The sequence below is a fragment of the Podarcis gaigeae genome (genome assembly GCF_964106915.1).
Source record: "Podarcis gaigeae genome assembly, chromosome: 4".
Classification (NCBI taxonomy): domain Eukaryota; kingdom Metazoa; phylum Chordata; class Lepidosauria; order Squamata; family Lacertidae; genus Podarcis; species Podarcis gaigeae.
Genome location: NC_139677.1, coordinates 30,286,596 through 30,314,336, shown reverse-complemented (window position 1 = coordinate 30,314,336; position 27,741 = coordinate 30,286,596). Strand labels below are relative to the sequence as shown.

At 44.3% G+C, this 27,741-nt stretch overlaps 1 protein-coding gene and 1 long non-coding RNA gene across 8 annotated transcripts in view; one reads left to right on the top strand and one right to left on the bottom strand.

The window, feature by feature from the left end:
- LIMS1 (LIM zinc finger domain containing 1) overlaps nt 1-27,741 on the top strand; it is a 71,207-nt gene that overhangs the window by 35,158 nt on the left and 8,308 nt on the right. For 3 of the 7 annotated variants that reach the window (XM_083735636.1, XM_083735635.1, XM_083735637.1), the window contains exons 2-4: nt 18,513-18,672; nt 23,022-23,088; nt 26,369-26,489. In XM_083735636.1, coding sequence (XP_083591762.1) covers nt 18,513-18,672; nt 23,022-23,088; nt 26,369-26,489 — 348 coding nt within the window. Of the gene's footprint in view, nt 1-2,356; nt 2,573-15,162; nt 15,659-18,512; nt 18,673-23,021; nt 23,089-26,368; nt 26,490-27,741 lie in introns of those variants that run through there. The other 4 variants (XM_083735634.1, XM_083735638.1, XM_083735632.1 and 1 more) reach the window with 4 other exon arrangements.
- Nucleotides 16,024-18,504, bottom strand: LOC310843138. Its single transcript, XR_014563522.1, has 2 exons — nt 16,296-18,504; nt 16,024-16,188 (listed from the first exon to the last, which is right to left on the bottom strand). It is a non-coding gene; the product is annotated as an uncharacterized lncRNA (long non-coding RNA).

Genomic DNA, 27,741 nt, shown 5'->3' with positions numbered 1-27,741 from the left:
GAAACTCCCATCACCCAAGCATTTACCAAGAATAAGGCTGCAATCATAGCCCCACTTACCTGGGATTAAGGTAAAGGGACCCCTGACCATTAGGTCCAGTCGTGGCTGACTCTCGGGTTGCGGCGCTCATCTCACTTTATTGGCTGAGGGAGCCGGCGTACATGTGGCCAGCATGACTAAGCCGCTTCTGGCGAACCAGAGCAGTGCAAGGAAACACTGTTTACTTTCCCGCCCGAGCGGTACCTATTTATCTACTTGCACTTTGACGTGCTTTCGAACTGCTAGGTTGGCAGGAGCAGGGATGAGCAACGGGAGCTCACCCTGTCACAGGGATTCGAACCTCTGACCTTCGGCAAGCCCTAGGCTCTGTGGTTTAACCCACAGCGCCACCTGCGTCCCTTACCTGGGATTTACTCTTATTTAATTCAGTAGGATTTCTAAATAGGCATAGTTGGAATTATTCTGGATCAATTCCACTTAACCTGGATTGCTGAATTGAACCTCCATGTTCAGCCACTGTGTATCTCTTGCGTACCAGTTGGGTAGCTATTGGTGGTGGCTACTAGTAGTTATGGTGGCTACGCTCTGCTTCTGTGGTGGGAGGCAGTAGTACTTCTCAGCACCCACTGCTGGAAACTGCAAGAGGGCAGAATGCTCTTGTGTCTTGATTTTGCTCATTCGTTTCCTCTAGGCATCTTGGTTGGCCACTGTAAGAACAGAATGCTGGACTAGATGGGCCAGTGGCCCGTTCCAGCAGACTCTTGTGTTCATGTAAAAAAGTGGAGAGAGCAGTTGCTGTTGTGCCTTGTCCGTGGGCTTCCTAGAAACAGCTAGCTGGCCACTGGAAGGAAACCTGATCCCGAATTAGACAGAACTTTGCTTTGATTCCACAGGACTACTGTTCTGTTCTTAATGCTATTCTTAATGGGATGTTCTTCACAAAGCATATGAGCATTACGGATACAGTTGTCTTATTATCATTTAGTACAATTACATTGGTACCTCTAGTTAAGAACTTAATTCGTTCCGGAGGTCCGTTCTTAACCTGAAACTGTTCTTAACCTGAAGCACCACTTTAGCTAATGGGGCCTCCCGCTGCTGCCGCGCCACCAGAGCACAATTTGTGTTCCTATCCTGAAGCAAAGTTCTTAACCCGAGGTAATATTTCTGGGTTAGCGGAGTCTGTAACCTGAAGTGTCTGTAACCCGAGGTACCACTGTATCTCCTTGGAGCTCAAGGTGGTTACCACAGTTTTATCTTCAGAACAACCTGTGAGGTCGGTTAGGTGGAGAAAGAGAGAGAGCTACTGGCCCAAGATCACCCAATTGAGCTTCATAGCCGAGTGGGGTCTTGAACTCTGGTCTCCCAGGTCCCCGTCCAACAGCCTTCCCACTACATCACACCGGCTCTCAACTAAGATATTTTTAAACAAAAACCTCCAGTCAACATAAATGTAAAAGATCAACCATCACAGACACATTTTCTTTGTGTTATATATGTGTTCATTTTGTTGTTTCTTCACATTTTAATTCCTGTGGGTGGTATGATACGTGATCGGTTTTTTTGGTTATAATGCGAATCATTTTATTATGCCTAATGCAAATCACACTAGGCTTTTATCACAAGGTTAAATGAGGCATGCATGACTTAGAAATCTCCGGTTTGCCAGCTTCCTCTTTTGCAGGAAAGCCTTTTATTTACCCTCCTTGTTTCCCTAGTTTCCAGTGGACCTTGTCCCAAAGCACATTGGAAAGGCGATGAGTGATGAATGACGTAGCCTTTGGTGTTTGCAACCTGGACAGAAAAATACTCACAATTTTGGACTTTTCTATTTTTGCTCGTGAACTTAAGTCCTCCTACAGCATTGTATTTCAAAGTTAAGGGAAACTTTCGTGTATTTTTCCTGTCTTACTGTCTTTCACTACTTTTCATTTTTTAGATATATATATACAAAACCACCTTAAACACCGAATTAATTCTTAGGTAGAAAGCCACAGGCCTTCCTTCCCTCATCAATGAAGTGCTAATAGGTTTTGCTTTTTGTTAGACTTCATGGTGGTGTAACCATTTAGTTGGTCCTTAGCTGAAGATTTTCAGCTTCTTGAAACTGGCAGGAAGAGGTTTCTTGTTGTTTGTGGCAGTTTTGTTGCACAGTGAGTGGTTCCATTTGCTTCTGGGTGCAGAAACAGCTGAAGCCCTAGCTTCTCACAGAAGCATCCCTTAGGTAGGAGGCTTAACTCGCTAAAGGAAACACAGTGCCGTCCGTTCTGGAGGGTGTGTACCTATCTGAAACAGGAAGCAGAGCAGCAAACTGCCTGTGAGGAGAGAGACTTGCAATTCTGATCAGCGCAGGTGTGCAGTCTCTGAGAGAGACGTCTTCCCTCCGAGCATCTTGGCAGTTGTCCTGTTCAACAGGAGCTCTTGTGTGCTCTGGGAGGGGAGCAACTGTTGTGGGTAGAGCAAAAATGACTGCGTTACAGCTGAAAGAATTATCACATTCAGGTCTGTACAGGAGGCGACGGGACCGTCCAGATAGCCTGGGTCTTCAAGGGTTACCTGAGCAGAAGCTGAGGTGAGTGGTGGTGAGGAAATTAATGGTTAACTTGAGACAGCTCTGGGTGTCTTTTGAGTTTAACATTGACGCCTGACAGAATCAGTTGCAGAAACAGAATGCAGGGTGGTGGAATTGTAATAACGCTAATTATAAAATGTGCCCAATTGGAAATAGTCCAGAGTTGCCAGGATAATCTAGGAGGAGTTGAGAGGAAGCAGCTGTTTTCCATTTACTTCATTTCTCAGATGTTTGACTTACTATCCTAAATGCTGTAGTAGCACAAAGAGTGACTGTAAGAAGTGTCAATAATTCTCCTTCCCCAATATTTTTGATCACTACTTAATTTCCCCCAGAACTAACCAATCTCCAGATTACATCTTAAAAATAAGTTTTAGTTTCCAGCACACTTGCATTCAAATAGAACCCCATTGCCTTATAGGAGTCCTGGGCTGTTCTATTGGGTTTTTCTTTTCATTTAAAAAAAAGTTGTGATGTGAGACTTGTCAGATCTTGATTTACTCCCCACCCCCCATAGATTTCTACTTATTATTATTGAAATGCCTTGCAACAAAAGAATGCAGTAGAACCACTTTATATGACCTTACGAAGGGAAAGTAACCAAAGAAAAATCTTAAACATGAATGATACTGGTTAGTTTCCAAAAGTTGAGCTCCTTTTAAAATATTGATTTTATAAAAGTGCAGGTCAGTAGCAGATTTCGTGTTGCTTTTCAAAAAAGGAACTCAACTTTTTGAAACAGAATGGTGTAATGATAAAAGTGATTAATGTAGATCTGGTAACTAATAACTTGCTGTGAAAATTCACATTTTTGTACGGAACTGTTAAAAAAAATCCCTGAGCAAATGTCAAAAGTGTTAGTGAAGGGGAAGAGTTTCCTGTCATGCTATGACTAGTGAATGACTAGCGTTTTTTTAATGATTCCATTAGGTTTTAACATAACAATGTAAACCTCCTATGGAACTCTGGGTTCCTTGTTAGCTGGTGCTGCTGGATAAGAATCTCAGAAATAAGAGAGCAGAAATAAATCATGCCTGCCCCTGGGTATCTGGATCTCTGGGCAGATCTTTGGATAATCTGTAGTAGATAGGCAAGGACTTCTCAATTGTTTAACAATAGCACCAGCAAACTGTCTCTTCTCCCTGAAAGTGGGGTAGTAGTAAACCAGGAGCATATTTTTGTTTGTAAGGACTGTGAGCTATGTTCAGTTCTGATTTTCAGAAACTTGATTCCTGGCTCAGAATACTTAAAATTCATAAGTGTGTATCTTTTTGGCAGCAGAGCCTGGCTTTCAGTTAAAAAAGAAACCAAGGAGAAATCTTGCAAGCCTGCCCACCTCTGCGCTGGAACAGTCAACACCCTTTGAAAACAAAGCATACTCTCTATGAAAAAAGGGCCCCTGCCAATTCAGATAAAGGGTAGAAAAGAACAGTTTGCTACCAGTGAAGTCTTGCTCTGTATTCTTCATAATTCCTGGTTTGCTCAAGAAGTGGGCAATAGTCATTTCCTCTGTTAAAGCAATGGACCTCACCTGTTAACTTAATGGTCCATTGGCCCAGTGTTGTTGCTGAAATTTTGTTAGAACAGTGACCAAAATCCCTGATCCCTACAAGCTTTTATAGCTAACCTCTAAAGAAATTACCATGAGACCGCTTTGCTTTCCCTGATAATACCATCCTAATGTCAGGCTGGGATGTGGGTGGCGCTGTGGGTTAAGCCACAGAGCCTAGGACTTGCCGATCAGAAGGTCGACGGTTCGAATCCACGCGATGGAGTGAGCTCCCGTTGCTCGGTCCCTGCCCCTGCCAACCTAGCAGTTCGAAAGCACGTCAAAGTGCAAGTAGATAAATAGGTACCACTCTGGCAGGAAGGTAAACAGCGTTTCCGTGCGCTGCTCTGGTTCGCCAGAAGCTGCTTAGTCATGCTGGCCACATGACCCGGAAGCTGTACGCCGGCTCCTTCGGCCAATAAAGCGAGATGAGCACCGCAACCCCAGAGTCAGTCATGACTGGACCTAATAGTCAGGGCTCCCCTTTAATGTCATGCCATCCTATGGGGGGAAATGCAGCTCAGGACTTTTATATGTTTACGGCCAGCATAATGCAGTTGTCAAGAGTGCTGCACCAACCAGAATTCAAATTGCCACTCAGCTGTGAAGCTCACGAGGTGACTTTGAGGCCATCACTCCTTCTCAGCCTAAACAACCTACTCTTGCTTTCGGAGTATTAGGATAAAACTGTGCGGCCCCAAGTTCTTTAGTGGGACATGGGATAAAATAAAATAAAATAGTAACTACTTAAATCTGGGGCCACCAAGACATGGCGCCCCCAAGGTATGTGTGCACCTACAGAAGCTTTCCCTTGGTTCACGCAGGTTCCCTTCTCCCTGCTGAAATCAAGGCTTGGAAGAAAGATGTCATTGGAGCCAATAGAACAGGTTGCGGTGTGTGGTTCGTTGCAGTGGGTGGGGGTGCCCATGACAGCTTCTCTTGCTTGAAATTGTGCCAACAGGCAGGTGACCCTTGGCATCAATAAAGAAAACGTGTAGAAGGTGGGCGAAAATCAAACTATAATTTCTGACTGCTAATCAAAATTCTCAGTTCCTGGTGATATTTAAGAGTTCCCATTCCTGGTGCATCTTGAAACTCGTCTCTAGTCATATTGGCAAGATTTTTATTACTTTGGGACTGCCTTTCCAAGCTCTCTTCGCTTTGCATTATAGGTAAAATCTCAAAGAAAGTTGAAAGTCAGTACTGGACGAGGTATTCATCTTACCCTTTCCACTGTTTAAAGGTCTAAGTTCAGTTTCTAATCCAGGTAGCCTGTGTGCTTTCAGATTTCTTACATCCTTGTTCATAAAGGGATTTGTTTAGACCTAGGTCTTGTTGGGTAAAACGCTTTCCATATAAGATTGGGGCTGCAATCCTGCACAGACTCTGCTTTAAGTCCCACTCAACTTGGTAGGACTTGCATGGGATTGCTCTGCACAAGAGTTTTGGATTGCAGCTTTGCATGCTGATACTACATATCTGTGTTCGAAGAGTGGGGAAGAAACCTATAACTAGCAAGGTGAGCAGCTTCCTGAGAAGTTAAAGGCTCAGTTCAAAACATCTCCAGGTAAAAAGCATAGCTCTGTTGGATCAATCCAACAACCTCTGATGGATGATTTAGAACAGGGGTCAGCAACCTTTTTCATCCATGGGCTGATTCACCATCCCTCAGACCATGTGGGGAGCCGGACTATATTTTAAGGGGGGGGGTTGAACAAATTCCTATGCCCCACAAATAACCCAGAGATGCATTTTAAATAAAAGCACACATTCTACTCATGTAAAAACACGCTGATTCCTGGACCGTCCGCGGGCCGGATTGAGAAGGCGATTGGGCCGCATCCGGCCCCCGGGCCTTAGGTTGCCTACCCCTGAATTAGAAGGAAGAGCTTCAAGGGGTGGATTTGGGGTATCATTATAGGAATGCCACTTATTTAATTTAGGCTGCTTTTTTAAAAGAATGCCGTTGGGGGTGCCAATGACATGAGGCAACTATCTCTCTTAAGCTAAAAGATCTTCAAGATGATGCTTCATAGATGACAGCTGTCAAAATGCCACCACCCATCTCCGGCCAACATACGTTCTGCAGTCATTCTGGCTTTGTCCAGAAAGCTTTTGAGCAGCTGTGCATTGCAGTGAGTCTATGTAGCTCAGTAGTGCCAACAGGGACAGCTGCTTTGGTGCATCATCCCATGCCTTGCTGCTGCTCTTCCAGGCAGCACTTGGAAGTCACCATCTCTGCACCCTAGACTCTTTGAAGTAACAGTCTCTAAAATGGATCTGTTGGTGCATCGTTCTCAGACGCTTCAGTTTCAAAGTAGTCTCACTAATGGCTTTGGGCCTGGGTTTCACTAAATCGCTGGTTTTGTTCCGATTCTTCTTTTTTTTAAAAAAAGAGAAAGCTTTAATGAGATCTTTAATATTACATATCTCCTCTTATCTCATAAGAAGAACTCCTGTACCTCCCATTCTGACATACATTTATGGCACAACATGAAGGCATTAGATCTCATTTCCCGCCCCCCTCAATAATGTTGCTGCGCTGCAAATTGAACGATCCCTTTTTGAAGTTCCAATACGAGTTGCCACTAGCTCTGGAGTTCAAAGTTAAGACAGTTTTAATGTAGCTTCACCCTGTTATTATTCTTTGAATTATAGCAGTGCCTTCGGGGCCCCAGCCAAGGCGCCTCCATTTTAGATTGTATATGTTCGAAAAGGATTCTGCGTAGATAGTTACTACTGTTGTGGATTTTTCTTCCTCTCCATTTTTTGTTGGGGGGGGCGTGGAATAATTGCCACCTCTTATTTTATTAGGAAACTATTACTCACATTTTGTCGAACTGTGATATTGCATAAGATGCGGGATATTTCCATTGCTCAAAGCTTTGAATATCTTCAGCAGGACACACCCTGCTTCTCTCTCCCATTGCCCTCGCCTTTACCCTTAACGCTTTTTTTTTGCGTGCGTGTTGCTTAATCATCCTTCAAGAAATGCCTTTTGATTTACTCACTAGCCCTAGAGTGCAGAATTACTGGATGGGAATGTGAAACAGGCATTACAAACTTTGGCTACGGGCACTGCTGTGTACCAGCAACAGATTCTCTGGCTTGTGTTTTGTTTGGCCATGCTTAATGGGGGAACGTAAGCAGGCAATAACTCACTTTTTTATTGCAGATGTGAGAGCATATAAGTAAATGTGTGGCAATAACCATTTGCTTGGAACCTGCTTATCTCTTCTGTTACATCTGGCTAGTACATTCCATGCGGAGAGCAAAGAGTGACAGGTAGATCTAGCCAAAGACAACTTTTCAGTACAGGGTAGGAATAAGTACATACATACCTGCCTGGCAACGACTTACATAATTGTCCGAGTATTGTTTCCCATAGAAGCAACTCTGTGCCAGATTCTGGTTTTGAGTTCTATATATCACAGACAACATCTCACTGCCAGGAGCTCAACATATTTAGACCAGCATTGCTATTTTTTTTTAGAAAGGAAATAAGGGCTTGCCCATTAACATCTCTCTGCATCTTTATCTTGTCCCCATCCCTCCCAGAGAACAAGTCTCTTGCTGTTCCCACTGTCCTTGAAAGAGTTTAACCTGTTATCTGTCATCTGTATCTGATAAGAATAGTTCTCAACCGGCCTTTTTACATCGTGTTCCTGTAAACAGTTGAGTTTCCCCATTTATTTCAGCCTAATCAATGGGGCATCTCCGATCATGCTCTCATTTCAGTAGTTGACATGATGTTAAAAGTACAATGCAAATTCGTTAGTCATTTTTTGCAGGTGCAGAGGCTAATCTTTTTTTTAAAAAAATTATTTACAAACAACAACCACAAAAAACACATACAACAAAAACCACAATAACACTAATAACACAATTTAACAATTCAGATTTGAGTACTGATATACCTATAACTACACCTTTTTAACAATATTTCCCCACCTCTCGTCCCCCTACTTCCCACCACTTTCCGCCTTATCTCTTAAGTAATCCTTCCATATTTCTTCATATTTATCCATTCTTAATCTGCATCAATGTGCAATTCGTTCATATGTAACTAGTCTGTCCATATTGTCAATCCATGTGCTCAATGGGATATTTTTGCGGCTCTTCCAATTCAACAAAACAAGTTTTTTTGCTTCTAATATGGCACGGTACATCCAATTTTTTTGACCCCTTGTAATCTCCCACGTTTCCGGTATATAATTTAGAATTAAATTCAAATCCCCTAAATAACTTTTTTTTATTACAATTACTCCTGCTATATATAGCTAATCTTTTGGGTAACAATCCTAATCCCATTTACCTGCGAGTAAGCTACATTGTGTTCAGCGGAATTTACCTCTGACTAGACATGGTTCGGATTGCAGCCTTAGTCTGTCATGATGAAGAATACATGGTGCATTGACATAACAACTACAGTGGTATCTCAGATTATTAACTTAATTCATTCTGGAGGTCCGTTCTTAACCTGAAACTGTTCTTAACCTGAAGCACCACTTTAGCTAATAGGGCCTCCTGCTGCTGCCGCCACACCACCGGAGCACGATTTCTGTTCTCATGCTGAAGCAAAGTTCTTAACCTGAGGTACTATTTCTGGGTTAGCGGCGTCTGTAACCTGAAGCGTCTGTAACCTGAGGCACTACTAAATTCTGTTATTGGGTGAATGTATTTCAGTGTCTTCATTTTGAAATTTTGTGCCAGCAGTACAAGGGTAGACCTGCAGCTTGTGATCATGGTTCAGCAGATTTCCAGTATTGTGTGTGAGTGGGGCTGACATTTTAAAAAATGCTTACATTTTAAAAAAAAACATATCTCTGCAAACAGTAATTTAGCACATCAAGAGTAAGATGAAGCCTTTGGTCTGATTGAACATTTATACATTCATAAATGGAATGCAACCCGTAAACTGAAATCTGGTGATTTTGTAAATTTGCTGCAGATTTGACTAGAATCGATAAATGAACCTACTCAGGGTTTATCTTTCTACTGGGGCAATGGCTAAAGGGACTGTCCCATCCATACTGAATGCAGAAAGAAGCTGCATCACATGGCACCTCTGAAACAGAAAAGGTACATACATAATATGCATTCATTACAGGGACCAAGCACTTGTGCATCGTCACCCTTGCTCTCATATATATGAAGAGTTTTTTATCTTGAATTTTGGTGCAGAGATTAAAAATCCGGTGATGTGTTGCCCAATCCCAAACATTCCAGTTGGATGCAAGTTCCTTAGACTTCAGTAAGGTTTGCTCTCTTGTAAGAACATAAAGAATGGCAGCTGTGCAGTGCACTCCTAGGCATGTCTACTCGGAAGTAAGCTCTGCTGCGTTCAGTGGGGGCTTATGCCCTAGTGAATATTTAGGATTGCACACTTAGTGTATCTTTGAACACACTAAAATAGGTGACAGTTGGCCCTAACTTCCAGAGTGGCTGGGTACCTGTAATGGTTATAGGGGTTGCTCGTGCGTAAGTTGCCGCCACTCCTGGCTAGGTTGCCTGGTTAAACCTTTCCTGTCTGGACAGCCCTTCACTTCGTGGCTGTTTCAGTCGCTAGCAGAATCCGTCAGTGGGCATTTCTTGAACCTCTTCCAGCAAAGAAGTTCTTTGACGCCAAGTCTCCACCTACTCTCCCTGCGCGGAAGTCTTCTGCGCAGGGTGGGTGTGGGCAGCGGAGGACCCGTGCTCTCCCCGCTGGTCTCCGGCGAGGAGTCCTGGAGCCCCCTCGCCGATTCCCCCATCTGCCCCCCTTTATCCCTGGTGTTACGCTGATTTCCTTCCCCAGCCGATGAGCTCCCTCTCTCCCTGCTGGGCCCTTCTCCAGCATCGCTTGGGAGCCTTGCCTCCGCCTCTAGCTCCGATGGCAGTTCCCTGACAGTACCCATCTTAGTGTTTCTCAGCAAAACAACAAAAATCTTGCAGTGCAGTACATGCTAACTGGTGTGTTTTGGCACAAATTTCTGCATTTATCTGATGCAGTGGATTAGTTTTCAGGAGTTTTTGCCATAATGCATTTGTTGGACTTTATAAAATGCTACAAAACTCTTAACATGGGCACTGTGTCTCAGAAAAAGAGTCTTCAATCGTCCATTCTCCTAAGACTACTTTTTAATGATGAAGCCTTTCAAATCTAATTTTACCAGCAGGGTTGTGTAATTTTTATTTTTTGAAGAAAGACAAGTCTAAAATTGCAATAAGATGGAAGTGGTGCTCTGCTCCCTGTCTCCGTGTCATTAAAAATGTGCTAAATTCAGATAAATCTCAGTCTTTAATCCTGTTAATATAAATGTGAACCTCTTTGTTTACTTGAGAATGGAACTCTGTGGGACTGACATGCTGCCTAGCAAAGAAATCCACACCAGTTCCGCCACCTTAGCTGAAGGTCAGTCTTCAGTGTGGTATCTGTGATGGAGTCGTTACTATAATAAGAATGTAGTTTCGAGCCAGAGAGTCTGCTGTTGACAGTTACCCTAACCGTATAAGGAACTTCATGAACATACGAGAAGTCTTTCGTGGCAGTCTGGATGTTTGGTTTGGTCTTGTCAGGGTATTAATTATAGCTACTGCTCGGCTCATTGTCTTAAAGTAATAATGAAAAGTTAATATAGTCAGCTGAAGCAGATTCACTTCTACAGTTTCTTCATGTTTATAAACAAACCGTTATTACAGCTACTGTGGGAAGTATATTTAGATGTGAGGAACGTTTGGCCCTCTGGTTATGGCAGAACTACAACTCCCATGTTCCCTGGCCATTGACCATTATGGCTGGGGCTGATGGGATTTATAGTTCAGCAACATCTGGATGGCCATCTGATTTAGTGTGAGGGTCCCAGTAATCTCTCTTTGAGACTTCTTCTACCTTATAAAGCTTCAGCGGTGCTGCAATATTGAACATCCCAAGACCTTTCAGTGGACTCACAAAGTTCATGACTGAACTGCATTTTATGTTAGCTACTTAACAATATGATTAGGGCCTGCTACTTACCTTAAGAAGTGAGAGCTGGGCCATAAAGAAGGCTGATCGCCAAAGAATTGATGCTTTTGAATTATGGTGCTGGAGGAGACTCTTGAGAGTCCCAAGAAGATCAAACCTCTCCATTCTTAAGGAAATCAGCCCTGAGTTCTCACTGGAAGGGCAGATCTTGAAGCCAAGGCTCCAACACTTTGGCCACCTCATGAGAATAGAAGACTCCCTGGAAAAGACCCTGATGTTGGGAAAGATTGAGGGCACAAGGAGAAGGGGATGACAGAGGACAAGATGGTTGGACAGTGTTCTCGAAGCTACCAGCATGAGTTTGACCAAACTGTGGGAGGCAGTGGAAGACAGGAGTGCCTGGCGTGCTCTGGTCCATGTGATCACGAAGAGTCAGACACGACTAAACAACAACAACTTACCTTAACCAAAGCAAAAGAGGGGAAGAGCCTGATTGGAATAGAAGGAAGGGAATTAACCCTCTCCACACCCCCAATGTCTTTTTCCCTGCTGACAATCACCTTGAAAATGCAGTTTCCCCCTGTCAATAGTGTTATTGTATACAGTATTTGTCCCATCGCTTTCTACAAAACATCTGAAAGCAACTTACAAAATATTTTAAAATACGGTACAACATATCAGATATTTAAAATCCAAAATGCCATGGAATACACACGTCACGTAAACACGTTAAAAGTGTTCACCTACCAACAAGAATGAAAAGGGTGAACTCTGGCCCCAAGTCCACTAAAAAATTAACACTGAAACAAGCTATAAATCATCCACACTGTAATCTACACTAAGATGAAAAGCCTGAGTAAACAGAAATGTCTTTGTCTGGCACCTGAAAGTTGATCGTGTTGGCACCAGGCAAGTTTCCCTCAGCAGGGAGTTCCACAGTTAGGAAGTCACCACTGAAAAGTATGTGTTTCTTTGCCTCTCTCCCCACTTCCTTCAGAGAAGGAAGAAAGGGCTTTTGATGATTATTGTAGGGTGTGGGTAGGTTCATAGGGGTAGAGGCAGTCCCGGATGTAGTTGAGTCCCAAGCTGTGTAAAGCTTTCTAGATCAAAATGAACACTTTGAATTGAGCCTGGAAATCTGTCTGCGGCCAATGTGGTTGGAGATTTGCAGGGAATGGGGAAAAGGTCCCAGGGTATGGGTTGAATTGACTCACCCTTGCACCACAATCCTAATTCAGATTCATCCCACAGTGTGGCTGCTTTTGCTTAAATGTGGAGAACCCAAATCACATTTTCAACTAGCGTGCTTATTAACATCATGTGTTGCTTGGCCCTCAGTGTAGCAGATGTAAAAACAAATGCATAAACCCCTGTTTGGGCATTCAGCCAAATGTGTGAGTGAGTGCACAAATTGTGTTTGGGGACATCATACCACACATGCCACCCCCTCCACTGTGCCAACTTCCATGCATTTAGAGTGAAGGTCTAGCAGCGGTTCTCAACCTTTGGGTCCCCAGTTGTTGTTGGACTACAACTCCCATTATCCCTGAGCTCTGGCCTTGCTAGCTAGGGGTGATGGGAGTTGTAGTTCAACAACATCTGGGGACCCACAGGTTGAGAAAGGCTGGTCTAGGGGATCTTCTAAGCAATCTCTGCACATGCTCCCCTTGGGCGTTCACACTGAAGTTCAGGAGTGGAGAAGCGAAGTACCATGGTGGTGGTGACACCCAGGGTGGTGGTGACACCCAGGGCCCCGTACACAATTTGTGCCGTTAGGCATTTGGCTGAATAAATAACTATTGCAAGAAGTCCTGTCTTAAGCATATTCGGCGCCATGGTGCGAAGCTCCCTCCGCCGGCAGCATGTCTCCCCCATTTCCCAGAGTTTTTTAGGGAGAGCGGCGCTGCTGGCGGGGCTGGAGGAGGTGGGCAGCTGCTGGAGGGCGGCTCCTCTGGCGGGCAAGAGGAGGAGGCTGGGTGTGGTGCCTCCCGGCTCAGCTGGCCAGTTCGTGCCGCGGTGGCCACGGCAAACAGAGGCTCCGGGCGCGGCACTGCTTTGGCACAGCATGGCGGAGGCGGGCGTGAGTGGCGAGCTGATGCCGGGAGGCGCCGCGTCCAGCCTCCAACTCTTCCCTGGCGCCCTCCAGAACTTGGCGCCCTGGCGCCCTGTGCCACTAGCCTCTATGGGTAAGACGCCCCTGATTGCAAGCAAAGTTTAAATATGGGACGTGGATCAAGGCAGTGGAGTACATCTTGTGCTTGCCGATGAAAAGAAACATCTGTCAACATCATCTAGTCACATCTCTCATTTCTCTTTTCAAGTCTTGAAATATCCCTGGCACAAACAACCATGCCAGCTTTGCTTTATCTGTGGAAAGATACCTTTGTGCTAGAAACAGTGTGTTGAGAAGGCATTTCCTAGGCGGACATATGCATGAGAAGGGGCTTGGATGCCCATTCTTTGGGAAACAGCAAATAGATTTTTTAAAAATAAAAACAAATCCAGGATTTTAACATGTTGTTTGCCTTTCTTCTGGGTGATGTGATTTTCACTTCATATCTAAATGTATTGGCCTCAATCCATGTGAGTGTGCATCTAGGGTTCCCTATGGGAAGGAAACACTGTCAGAATTAGGGAATGCATTGTCCATATTGGTTTGCAGGCTAGCGCTGGGATTTGCTGTGAGTTTCCTTCCTCCTAGGACCTGTGGACGTGCCTTGAGAGCAAAGCAAGATGTTCCACTGAAAATGATTCACTTGAATACGTGTAATTGAATTCCATAGCATAGTTTCAAACAGCAGCTCCTTCTGTATAAGGAGATTTTAAGAAGCCTGCAGAGCTCCTTTGGGAGCAAAAGCGTTCTCTATTCCCCAGAGTCTGGGGTTCGGTGTATAAGAAGCTGTAGATTATGTGAAGTACCATGAAGACATTTGAATTTGGGTGGGGATTTGGATTGCTCTAGAGCCCTATTTGGGCACCCGATTACCAGGCACACGAAAGGGAGAGAGACCTTAATCCTGCTGGCCCTTTTATCCCAACTGTGGTGCCCCTCTCCACTGTACAGAGGACATCTGTAGAGAGGGACCTGCTTTATGTACATATGCTCCCCCCCCCCCCATTGCACCAGTGTTCAAAATTTGCCAGGCACATTTTGCCTCTGGTAGGGACGCGAGTGGCGCTGTGTTCTAAACCACAGAGCCTAGGGCTTGCTGATCAGAAGGTCGGCAGTTCAAATCCCCGTGATGGGGTGAGCTCCCGTTGTTCGGTCCCAGCTCCTGCCAACCTAGCAGTTCAAAAGCATGTCAAAGTGCAAGTAGATAAATAGGTACCGCTCCGGCGGGAAGGTAAACGGCGCTTCCATGGGCTGCTCTGGTTCGCCAAAAGCGGCTTAGTCATGCTGGCCACTTGACCCAGAAAAACTGTGGACAACCGCCGGCCCCCTCGCGCCGCAACCCCAGAGTCGTCTGTGACTGAACCTAAAGGTCAGGGGTACCTTTACCTTTATAGGTGACCAAGTGAAGATGCCCAAGTTCCAGGACGGCACCTGATGTGTCCACCATCTGGAGGTACATGCCTGGGGATCAGGACTGTTTTCACACGTTTAGCAACACACCCTTTAGAATTCAACCCGTTATATTTTATCCGCACAATCGGAATGAATTCCAGGAACCAAAAAGTCGCATCGGGAAAGTATGACTTTTGAGCTGCCGGTCCCAAAAATGGCAACTTAAGGCATTCCATTGTGCCGACTGGTTTTGCCAAGCAGAACAGCCCAGTCAGCTATGGAAGTGTCCATTCTTTGTGTGTGTGTGTGTGTGTGTGTGTGTGTGTGTGTGTGTGTTCATCAGCCGCTCCAAATTCCATGACTTAGGAAACAAATTGGGAGCATTATTTGTAAAAGGGCATTCTTACTATTTTTACAGTTTGGTTTTTTGTATGAACAAGATGTTCCTAACAGGGTATTTCCTTGTTATCTTTGCAAAGGCTTTAACGTGTTGTTTTATACACACACAGACACACACACACACATGGCACAGTAAGTTTTTCCATATTAAACCCCTTGTGACAGCTAGCCTGCCCTAGCTTACATTTATCTAAGGGAACACGGCTTCAGTGGAACTCTTGCTAAGGACAGCAGATAGCAGAGATCGCATGTTCCACCCAAGTTGGCGTTACCACCTTGCTGTGGAATGTGTGGCTTTGCTTCCAGTGAATCTCTCCCAACCTCGCTCTGACATTCAAGCTGCTCTGTGGCTGACGCTTTTAAACTTGGAAGCTCTTTACCCAGCGTGCAGATTGCGGATTGTTTTTTCTCTCCTTACTGCTACTCCCTGGAGCATTCTGTCGCTGCTGCTGGGTTGTTGTGTTCATATATATATATATATATATATATATATATATATATATATATAATGGAATTCCAAAGCAGGGGGCACTCCTATGCCATTCCAGAGAATGAAGAAATCTCGCACACCCATCAGAACGTGCACAGCGACCACGAAAATGAAGGCGAGAGAGCCGTGTCAAAATTGCAACGCAGGCACAGTGACGTTAAAGTATACAAAGAAATATGTGACTTTTATGCAAGATTGTAAGTTCACTCCGCCGGAGTCTGTTTGTTACTTGGTCTGCTTGCCTTACTCTAACACGGTCTTGCTTGCTGTTCTCATGACTGGGGACCCTGCAATTTATTATGATCAGCACAATAACAGGATGCTTTGTAGTTAACTGCATTTTAATCATGGAATGTGTGCATGTGTTAATGTATGCATTATTTTCTGGTTCTAGAGCACAATAAATGCTTTGCGGGATTTCTGACCGTGGATTCCACATTCTTCCAATACTTTGCAGTACCTAAGTATAAAAGGCAACACCTCCATTTCACATATTGTCATGAAATGCTTGTTTGCCATGCAGAAGGCATTTAAAAATTACTATTCTTAAGTTCCATCAATATAAGCTTGGAGACATTTTTCATTTTATTAGCTGATAGCTGGAATTCTGATGTAGGCAGCCACACATCCATGCTTACCCATACGTAAGTCCCAAAGATTTCAGTTGGGCTTACTTCCAAGTAATTGTACATAGGCTTGCATCCCAACAGCATTATCCTGTATGTAGCTATTAAAAAAAAAAGTCATGTTTAATTCAGTAGGACTTCCAAGTGTGTATATATACCTGTAGCTTTAAACTGCAATCTTGAACACATTTAACATAGTGGGACTTACTTGAATAAAAATAGATAGGATTGCTCTTTTGAGTGCTGTCATTTGCAGATAATATATTTGGGGACGTGCACACCAATATAGCGTTCAGAGCTTGATTTTAAGACTTTTCTGTTGCAATAACAAGTGACTTGGTTGCAGGGTGCATCTTGGTGGTTGTTGGCACATTTCTTTGGATTTGCAGGATTTGGGGGGGGGGGTGAAAGAGACCTGGCTCCTTTCTGTATAGTATCATGGCGGTAATCCCTTACTTCTCTTGTAAGATACCTTTCATGGGTTTGCAGCTGCCCAGAAGAGCATAGCCTGAGGGGAGTGGATGTCTGTGTCCCATTGCAGAATGTTGTCTGCGGCTGTGTTCGTCTTGCAAGCAGAACCGTTACTTTGGACTGAGGCCCATGTGAACAGAACAAGATTAAGGAGAAAAGTCACTTGAACTGTCCTGTCTTGTATGCTTTGTATGACTGGGTGGAAACTGATGAGGCAGAGGATTCTGCCTCTTCATTCTGAACTGCTAAGAGATACTCATGCAATTGTCTCCTGGGGGGACCGGAGTTATATTGGGTGCTATTTTGGGAGCTACTCACCACAATCCAAAGCAAATGAGGAGCTGCTTCATGCAAGACACTGAAATTCAATCTGACAACACGTACTCTAACCCATGAAAGCTTACCGTATGCTCAAATCAATGTGTTAGGCTTCAGTGTGACATAGGATTTCTGTTGTGATGGACTGATGTGGCTTTCCCTCTCTAAATTGCCTAGAATTAAAGGAGACTTCGGGCTACTTCAAATTTGACACTCCTCTTACCGTTTTTTGGCTGATTCATATACAGTGGTACCTCAGGTTGAGTACTTAATTCATTCTGGAAGTCTGTTCTTAACCTGAAACTGTAATTAACCTGAGGTACCACTTTAGCTAATGGGGCCTCCTGCTGCCGCCGCACCGCAGCCGCACGATTTCTGTTCTCATCCTGAAGTAAAGTTCTTAACCCGAGGTACTTTTTCTGGGTTAGCGGAGTCTGTAACCTAAAGTGTCTGTAACCGGAAGCGTCTGTAACCCGACATGCCACTGTACTCTGCGGAAGTCTGGGTCCTACATATAGTGGAGTGTGAGTGTGTTTCAGGCTCGTGCATGCACTTCTACACCCCTACCCACCCACCAAACGTACAAAAGTTGTAGGTGTCCAGGTCCTAAAAGCAAGCCCTGTTTTCACCCCAGAAGAGATCAGCTGCTCTCTTGCCAGGTTTACTGTGATGTTCCATAAGAGGAAAAGGGGCATGTGGTCACATGACCTCCCAGCATTCTGTTGCATCCTCCTGCCTTCAGAGTCTTACGTGTTGTGGGATGATGTGAACCAGGCCAGCGTCTCACACCTCACATTGAAATAAATGCATCTGGGATGGGGAACCTATGGCCTTCCAAATGTTGTTGCTCCAGCTCCCATCAGCCTCAGCCACCATGACCCTTGGAGTTGGAAGTCCAGCAATATCTGGAAGGCTCCACAAAGATGGAGGATGCCTAATAGCAGAGTGGACAGAGGTGCTTTGGGTGGTCCCACTTGAGAATGTGGGGGCAGAGATATTTGCCTGGACCCTGAGGCGAGAGTAGCATCCTTGCTGGCTTCCCCTCTGCCTCCCCCAAGCTACTCATAAAGAAAAACTGGGAAGTTGGGTCACCAGCAATAAACCACACAACCCCCAAGAGTCTCTTTAGAGAAGGGGAAGCTTCCCTTCAGACAGAGTCCCTTACTGGAAGCAAAGTATCTCTTCACCTGCTTGGAGAATGGTTGTGGCAGATCTTATCCACTGTTGCCACTGCTATTCCTTTCACTTTTCCTCTTCCTCATCCCAGAAACTTCCCACAATGGGAAGCAGGCTTGATTGACAGGGGTGACATTTCCTGCTCTCTCTTTCTCAATCTAACCCACCTCACAGGGTTGTTGTGAGGATAAAATGAAAGTGAGGGGCAAGCGTGTACACCGCTATGAGCTCCTTGGAGGAAAGATGGGATATAAATTAAATCAATAACAACATTCCGGAAGTGGGAGCTGCATTTGCCACTGGTCCCTGAACAGGAGGGCCAGGAAGGCAGTAAAGTAAGTAGGAAAAAGTTGTGTGTTTTCCTGCTGAATTGGAACAGCTGCCTACTAAAAAAGAAGCACGGTCGGCAAAGCTACCTTATTTGTGTGCTTAACCCCTTTGCTCTTTGTTATCGTTACAGCAACATGGCCAACGCTCTGGCCAATGCCATGTGTGAGCGCTGCCGGGGAGGTTTCGCACCTGCGGAGAAGATTGTGAACAGCAATGGCGAGCTGTATCACGAACAGTGTTTCGTGTGTGCCCAGTGCTTCCAGCAGTTCCCCGAAGGGCTTTTTTATGAGGTTGGTTCACTTTTCTGTTAACTATTTCCAAACCCGTACTGCGCCAGGTTGTGTATGTTGGTCAAGGACTTGCCACAGAAATTGCTCCCTTTCCTGTGGTGTCGTTTGGGAGGCAGTTAACGCAGGGTCATTTTTCTTTACGACTGATTCCAGGCCATTGCAGTGCTTGGCTTGGGATCAACTTCTCTCCTTTAACCTGTTTTTTAAGTGCCAGGACCTACCTCCAGCACATTTGAAATGAAAATGCAGAAGATAGCATATTTTGAGCACCCACAGAGTTCAGCATAACTACAGTGGTGCCTCGCAAGACGAAAAGAATCCGTTCTGCTAGTCTCTTCGTCTAGCGGTTTTTTCGTCTTGCGAAACAAGCCCGTTGACAGATTAGTGGATTAGCGCTATTAGCGGCTTTTATCGGCTTAGCGGATAAGCGGCTTAGCGGCTTAGAAAAAGGGGGGGAAGGGAAAAAAACCCGCAGGAACTCACAAGACATTTTCGTCTTGCGAAGCAAGCCCATAGGAAATTCGTTTTGCGAAGCACCTCCAAAACGGAAAACTCTTTCGTCTAGCGAGTTTTTTCGTCTTGTGAGGCATTTGTCTTGCGGGGCACCACTGTACAGACTCCACAGTAGTGTGGGGGACCTTTGGCCCTAGCCGTCGGCCACGCTTGCTGAGGCTGATGGGAGCTGTAGTTCCTCAACATCTGGAGGGCCACAGCTGCCCTACAGCATAACCACAAGCTGATCCAATACAGCAGTTATTAGGAAACAAAGCTTTTCAATCAACCCTAACATACATGTTTAGACATTAAGCACCAGGCAACAGAATTCAACTTTAAAAAGCAGCAGTGTGTCGGGTAAATAAAGATGTCCATCTGTGGAGTGATGACTTACCTATCTATGGTTTTAACTTTCTGTTTTATTTATGAACGAGAGTTTTGCCCTATGCTTTCTCCAGAGAGCTAAATGTTGCCTCTCTGTTTAACCTTGTTAGCAACCCTTTGAGTTCAATTAGACCGAGAGATTGTGACTGACTCGGTGAGGGTTTGTGGCTGAGTAGGGACCAGAACTCATGGTCTACAAGGCCCAAGTTTGGCAATCTTATCTGCTTGGACTTAGAACTCAGTCACCTGTAGCTTCCAGCTGTTTGCCATAGCGTGCTGCAACACAGAGAGTTAGCAAGACTCGTAAGAGCTTGCTAAAATTAGGAGTGCCCGTGCCATGATGTCCAGAGGAGTAATGAAACCAAATATGTATTTGCTAGATGTAAATGAGGGAGTCCACGGAAATGTTGGCACATGTTTAAGAGATGCCCGCCATCCTGATTAGATTTAAGGCAGGGAGCTGACCACACTGGTCAAATATAGTTTGCGATGGGCTTTACTACCAGAGGTACTGCATAGTTAAATGATCAGAAAACTTTAGCCTGCAAGAGAACAGTGAGGTGATGATGGGTGAAGTTAGCAATCTGGAAGACATATGCAGGACAGTAGATATTTTTAATAAGGGGGCACACTTTTTAAAGAAGTCTATCAACTTTGCGTGCATCTGTTCTTTATGAAGTCATTGCTTTAGTGGTGCATTCACAAAGTACCTGCTTTGCAAATAACTCCGGGCACCTCTCAGGTGGGCGCTATTGCCATTATAGGAGAACAAGGAGAGCTCTAGCACCTCTTTTTCTAGAAAAATAGCACAGATCACAACTTTCCTTAAAGCGGTGTTCTAGCACCCTTCAGAGGTTGTTGGTTTTTTAACTCCCATCAGCCCCAGTCAGCACAGTTGGGAATGAGCATCTGTAGGGCACCATATTGGCTACCTCCATTGTGGGTTCAATCCTTGGGGATTTTACAGCGCATTTTTCTAAGGCTGAGGCAATGATTTTGAATCTGGGTTTGGTTGAATGGCATCTTTCTTTTGACTTAGTCCTCCTCAGCCCTTAAGTATCATTACTATCTTATGTTGACACCCCAACACATTATAATTTCAAAGGCTGCTTTTTTCACTGTGAAAAACTCCTTGTCCAATTATTGGTCCATCTAGCTTAGTACTGTCTACACAGAGGCAGCAAAAAGGAGACCCTGTGATTTAACCTGGAAGTTTCTACATTCAAACCAGGTGCTCTGTTACATTTTCGATGAATGCCATTATCTGTCGTTTTGTACTATTTTGATCTCCTTTCTCATCCATGAGACTGAAGAACCAAGAGAGCTCGCTTTATGCCAGAACCCATATTTATTTTGTGTTCGACTTTAGCAAACCAAGATCTCAATCCTAAACGCTCTTACCAGGAAGTAAATTCTGCTAAAATCCATTGGACTTGCTTCTGAGCAAATCTTGGTAGGGTGTAATTATTTGCTGCTTCGATGAATACTGTCAGTGTACTTGTTTTATCTGTTGGAATAATAGTCCCCAAGATGCCCCCAAGGAATCGTTCAACACATTCAGCCAGGGAGGGTGGGAATTTCCAAAAAGTTAGCAAAATGCATAGAGATTAGCAACTAGCTTACGGGCCACTTGAGACAAAATTCCCCCCTGGAAGACTTTAATACTAGGAACTTAGGCATACGTCACCGTCAAATAAACTTCACTTCAAAGTATGGATTTGTTACAGATCTTTGAAGCTTTCACCAATAGATCAAGAGGAAGATGAAAGTAGACTTGGCCAGAAAATCAGGCATAATGAGCCAGAAAAACTAGAATGTAATTATAAAAGTTATTGAGAATAACTGGGCTCTATTTGCCATTGAGCAGCTGGGTGAACTTGTTCAGTGTCTTGTGTCACATGGTGCTACGGATCTGCAGGGCCCAGCATAATATTTAGACTCCTGATTGGAGGAACTCCTGTGATCCCAGACTAGATTAATAGTATATGGCAGGCATGGAGAAATTTCAGCCTGTGGGCCAAATTAAGCAAACCAGGGGTCCCTGTTCATTTTGGGCAATCCACACTCACTTGCCTTACACTTGGTGTTATGTATGATGTCAGGTATTGGTTAGCTTAAGACACCTTTGGGCCTCATGGAGTTTGCATATGGAGCTATGTGAGTCCATTGATCAGCTGATTGGCCATGCAAACAAAAGGAGGTCAGCTGACCTTTAAAGCCCTAAACGGCCTTGGCCCAGTGTACCTGAAGGAGCATCTCTACCCCCATCGTTCTGCATGGACACTGAGGTCCAGCACCAAGGGCCTTCTGGAGGTTCCCTCACTGTGAGAAGCAAAGCTACAGGGAACCAGGCAGAGAGCCTTCTCTGTAGTAGGGCCCGCCCTGTGGAATGCCCTCCCACCAGATGTCAAAGAGATAAACAACTACCTAACATTTAGAAGACATCTGAAGGCAGCTCTGTTCAGGGAAGTTTTTTAATGTGTGACATTTTAATGTATTTTTAATCTGTGTTGGAAGCCACCCAGAGTGCCTGGGGAAACCAGATGGTTGGGGTACAAATAAATTATTATTGTTGTTGTTGTTGTTGTTGTTGTTGTTGTGACACCAGGGGGTTGGCTGTGACCACCTGGCAAACTTTGCCCACACACACTTCTGCATCCTGTAAAACATTTTTACCATCTCCTTTCTTAATCCTGTCACCTTTGCAGGTCCACCTGGGTCTACAGTACTAAGTTGTTCAGTGCTTTAACCGTCTCTTTTTCTGGGAGCAGGATCCAGATCCACCCGGGGTCCTGATCTGGCTGTGGTTTTGTCACAGAGAGAAACCTGAAATATTTAAATTTCTGTAATAAACATTGCAGTCTGCCTCATGGATACCTGCCCACCCCACGCACATACTTGGAAGTTAATCCGATTGACATAATAAGTACATTGCCGCATACCTTGAAGTGTGGGTTGCAGTCTCTGGAATCATGATTTGTATGCCCATTTATAGAGATGGCTGGTGGTACGAATATTCCCGTCTTTACAGACGTGTTTCCTGCAATACAGTAGAGTGCGGTTTCAGGAAATGTAGAGGACAGAAAGGATCTAATGAGCCAACAGAAAGTGCTTCCTGTTCTCAATACCAGCACAGGTGTTTATTATTTTGATCCAGTAAAGCAAATGTGACTACGAACTGATTCCATGCCCAGATTTTTTTAGCATCCTGTCAGAATCCAGCCATCTAACATAAACTCCACCGCAGCCTGCCAGATTTCTTGTGCAAATCATTCCCTGTGGCATAATAATATACAAGCAGAACTTGTTAAACAATCCGATGGATTAGCAGAGCTTCAGTTCCTTTCTGCCATAAAATCAGGCTGGATCCTGATTGAAAGAACCCGGAAATTGTATGGCCATTTATATGTATGAAACATGAAGTGCTATACTTTTCCGTATTCCTCTTAATTCCTCTATGTCTTTTCTAGTTTGAAGGAAGGAAATATTGCGAACATGACTTTCAGATGCTTTTTGCTCCTTGCTGCCATCAGTGTGGTAAGTTCTGGAATGAAAATATATATATAATTTTAGAATATTTTATAAAGATAATGTGGACATCCAAACGTTGGGAGGAGAGACACATATGCTGTTTAAAGAAAACAAAGCAGGTCTGGAACACAAGGAAGATTTTGTAACATATCTGCCAGGATAATGACTGTCTACGCCCAGATGGTATTCATCTGAACATAAGCCTGCGTTGGGCATTTGTTTCTCCCCGCGATTAACACAGAGAAGGAAGCATGGGCAAAGGCGCTTATTCTCCACCATCCTCCATGAGTCGGGAGGCGAAAGTTTGTAGTGGAAAGACTACTCTACTCCTGTAGGGCTCACCACGTACCTCAGTGGTAGTGTGTTTGTTTTGAGTGCCGAAGGTCCCAGAGTCAATCCCTAGCACAGGCACCCCCAACCTGGGGCCCTCCAGATGTTTTGGACTACAATTCCCACCATCCCTGACCACTGGTCCTGTTAGCTAGGGATCATGGGAGTTGTAGGCCGAAACATCTGGAGGGCCCCAGGTTGGAGATGCCTGCCCTAGCATCTCAAGTAGGGTTGACTCAAATCCTAGAGAGACCCAGACAGTGAGTGCAAATAATCCTGAGCTAGATAGACTAATTGTCTGACTTAAGGCAGATTCCTGTTATGTGCATAAATAAAATTTAGATGATATGCAAAGGAGCAGAATAGCTTACAGCTAGGAAGCTAAATAACTCTTCTAGGTGATTGATAGCTTCTTTGTAAAGTCTATATAGTCGTACCTTGGGTCTCAAACACCTTGGCTCCTGAACAAATTGGCTCCCGAATGATCGAAACCCAGAAGTGAGTGTTCCGGTTTATGAACGTTCTTTTGGAAGCCGAACGTCCGACAGGGCTTCTGCAGCTTCCGATTCGCTGTAGGAGCTTGCTGCAGCCAATCAGAAGCCGCACTTTGGTGATCTGCTGCAGTCGTGAGCAGAGGATCCATGGTTCCCCTTCCTTCCCTCCTCCATGGCTTGCTTTGAAACAGCAAAGCGGGAGAAGAGCCGCTGAGTGGGGAGGAGAGAGGGACAGAGAGCCTGCTTCTTTAAAGGAGCAAAGTGGGAGAGGAGAGGAGCCTTCTCCCCTTATACCCCTCTTCTGCATTATTAACAGCATCCTTCTCCATCCACCCCACGCCTGTTCCTTGTCCCTTGAGTGCTTTTCCTTCCCTCCCCACTTAAAACGTGGTTACAAAGCACAGATCCACATGGATCCTCAGGATTTTTGCACTGGGTCACCCCAAATTCACCATCAGATCACATAGCATGTCCATGGCTACAGCTTGCACCAAAAAAATCATGCACCCACTGTTGCCTGGGGCCGAAGTGGTGCAAAAATGTGGTTACAAAGCATGGATCCACATGGATCCTCAGGATTTTTGCATTCGGCTACCCCAAACTCACTTCAGATCACATGTCTGTGGCCACAGCATGAACCACAAAAATCATACATCCGCTGTTTCGTTTAGAATATTTTTTTCTTGTTTTCCTCCTCTAAAAACTATGTGCGTGTTATGGTCGGGTGCGTGTTATAGAGCGAAAAATATGTAAATGGAATGCCTCTCTTGTGTGACTCACAATCAGCCAATCACAAGAGAGCTACTGTCGGAGGAGAAAAAACCCATGTTAAAAGTACACAGTAATTTAACATAAGCAAATATTCCCATTTCAGGAAATTGCATCATTATCCTTAACACTTCCTTAGTTCCTAAACACTTTTCAACTCTACAGCCTATTGAATACACAGTTAAAAGAAAATGCTTTTAACTGTGGTATTTTGTGTGGCATCCATGCCTGAGACCCTCCCTACTATTCCACAGACAATTAAGGCCCACCCCCATGGCAGGCTAAACTGGGCCGCTAGATTGTGGCATGTACCAAATCCCACTTAAGTCTCCCTAAGTTTGTTTCACTTAAAAGCAAAGTGAGGGTTATTAAACAGGAATTTCAACCTTCAAAAGTAACCAGACTAAAATATCTTGTTTCCCCCACTTGCTGTGCCCTTTGGCAAGAGACTCAGGTCAAATAACTTAATTAGAATGAGATAATATTCTGTTTATCAGGCACAGGAATGCTATTTCTGGAACTAACTGGGAGATTCCTGAAGTAACCAACCTAAAAAAAAAAAAAAGGTCAGCAGAAAGAAACCAGGAGTTATCTCGGTAATGCTGTAGACAGAATTGAGTAGGATTTTTCCAGGAGTGTCAGAGCTCTGCCTTAATGTGAGGGGTGGAGTTAGATAGGAAGCAGGAGTTTAGATCTTTCTTTCCATACTGCACTGAGGCAGCTGCATGTTCCAAGTGGATCTTGGTTCTTGCCCATTTTGGAAGGAGAAAGTGTTCCATATACTCACAGGTCTTCCACACCCAATAAAGCCCCCTGGATTATGGCAATTGTGTTTAGATGCCTAGAAGGAGGAATCTCCAGGTCTGTTTACCCGTAGGGAGAAACCCGATATGAATTGCCTGCAGGCAGCAGTGAAATCTGGAAAGGTAAAAGGAAGTTTTATGTCAGAGCTGGAAAAGGAGAGGTGGCTCCCAAATTGAGGGAAATTGCAGCATCTTAAAAATATATGAGAACTATAGTTCTAAGACAATTCATTTATTATTATTATCATTTTGTTATCCATTACAATCCAGTCCTTTCTGCACATGTCCATTATCATCTTGTTCTCAGCCCTCTTGATGGTTTTATTGGCATCCTGTTTTTGAGTGGAAGGAGCATTAAATTATTGGAAGCCCAAATTACAAGATACTGTATTTAGACACAGTTTTCCACAAAACTTAGGTTTCCAGATTAAGAGCTTCTTTAGCAGCCGTTGACTGATCTCCAGTGTTAGTCACATTTGGAAAAGACACATTGAAATTAAGGAGCTGAAGTCTGCTCTTAAGTATGACAGACACTCATTGTTTTTCTGTGTTTCATTTTTGCTTTGTACGCTATTATTTCAGGAACTCTGCTTGACCAAAATTTCATTGGGTAACATAAATGTCATTGGGTAAAATTATCTGAATTTGCTTGTTGAGGTTGAAACATGGAAGAAGACAGGGATATAAAAATATTGTTGCCGTTTTGCTTTGTTTACTTCCGGGAGGACACAGATATTTTGGGAGGAATTCAGAGAAGTGCTAAGCAGATCCTGGTGGAACGATCTGCCCTCTCTTTAGTTATATCCCACACCATATTATTATCTCCAGCACCTTAGCATTTAAAATTAAATCTCTCTTTTTTTAACATCCTGGTTTGTTATTGACTTGCAGGGGAGTTCATTATTGGTCGTGTTATTAAAGCTATGAACAACAGCTGGCACCCGGAATGTTTCTGCTGTGATATCTGCCAACAGGTATTGGCAGACATTGGGTTTGTGAAGAATGCTGGCAGGTATTGTTCAACTTCTTTTGTTTTGACTCTTGACACTGAGCATTGTAAATTGATGGCAGGGTCATAACGATTTCAGGATTTTGTCCTATCAAATATAATGCAATAGCTGCTAAAATGGTGGCCGACCTTTGGCATTCTGGAAGCATAGCATTAAACATATTTCAAAACTAACCAAGACAGCAGTTGCAAACGGGTTTCATAGAATCATGGCTGTTGTAGTTGCATTCAACTTTGTGGAGATGAAACATGCTAGGCCCTACCACCTTTTGTTGAGGGAGCGGCTGTCAATGAGTGACATTTGTATCCTGGAAGTACAGGGCTGGAACCAAAGAACCGTGCATGGAAGGATAATTGCATGGTTGCTCTGCAAATTTTTGCAGTGCTATAAGTAAGTCCCATGCTTCCGTGTGTGCAAGAGGTTGCGCAAGCAGAACATTGTCCTTGGATTTAGTTTTGCTTTTCTTAAGCAATAGTTTTGCTTGAGATATGAAACAGCCCTTGGGTAAGAAGATCACTTGGCATGTGGAAGAGCAGAACCCAGCTTTTATGTTGCCTCCATTCTAAAGGTTCTGCAACCAGCAGCCCTAAGGAGATGCTCACATAATATCCAAGAGCTACAATATACTTTTATGGGATGCGGGTGGCACTGTGGGTTAAACCACAGAGCCTAGGGCTTGCCAATCAAAGGGTCACCGGTTTGAATCCCCGCGACAGGGTGAGCTCCTGTTGCTCAGTCCCTGCTCCTGCCCACCTAGCAGTTCGAAAGCACGTCAAAGTGCAAGTAGATAAATAGGTACCTCTCCGGCGGGAAGGTATATGCCGTTTCCGTGCGCTGCTCTGGTTCACCAGAAGCGGCTTAGTCATGCTGGCCACATGACCCAGAAGCTGTACACCAGCTCCCTCGGCCAGTAAAGTGAGATGAGTGCCGCAACCCCAGAGTCATCCACGACTGGACCTAATGGTCAGGGGTCCCTTTACCTTACAATATACTTTTAATATATTTAATCTGATCATGATATTAGAAGATCCTAACTCCCTGCGGGCTATAAGCCTTATTGACCTTCAGTTCTATAATGGCATTCTGAGACAATTTTCATAGGCTATAATACCAGGTCAGAGCCTTCATCATTGTCCTGCACCAAAATAGTTTTAGAGCAGTTTTTTTATTGGCAAAATTTATGCTTGCACGTGTTATATTTGAGAAATTTAAAGGCAGAGAATGACTTTCTGTAGGAAGACCAGTAACATAACT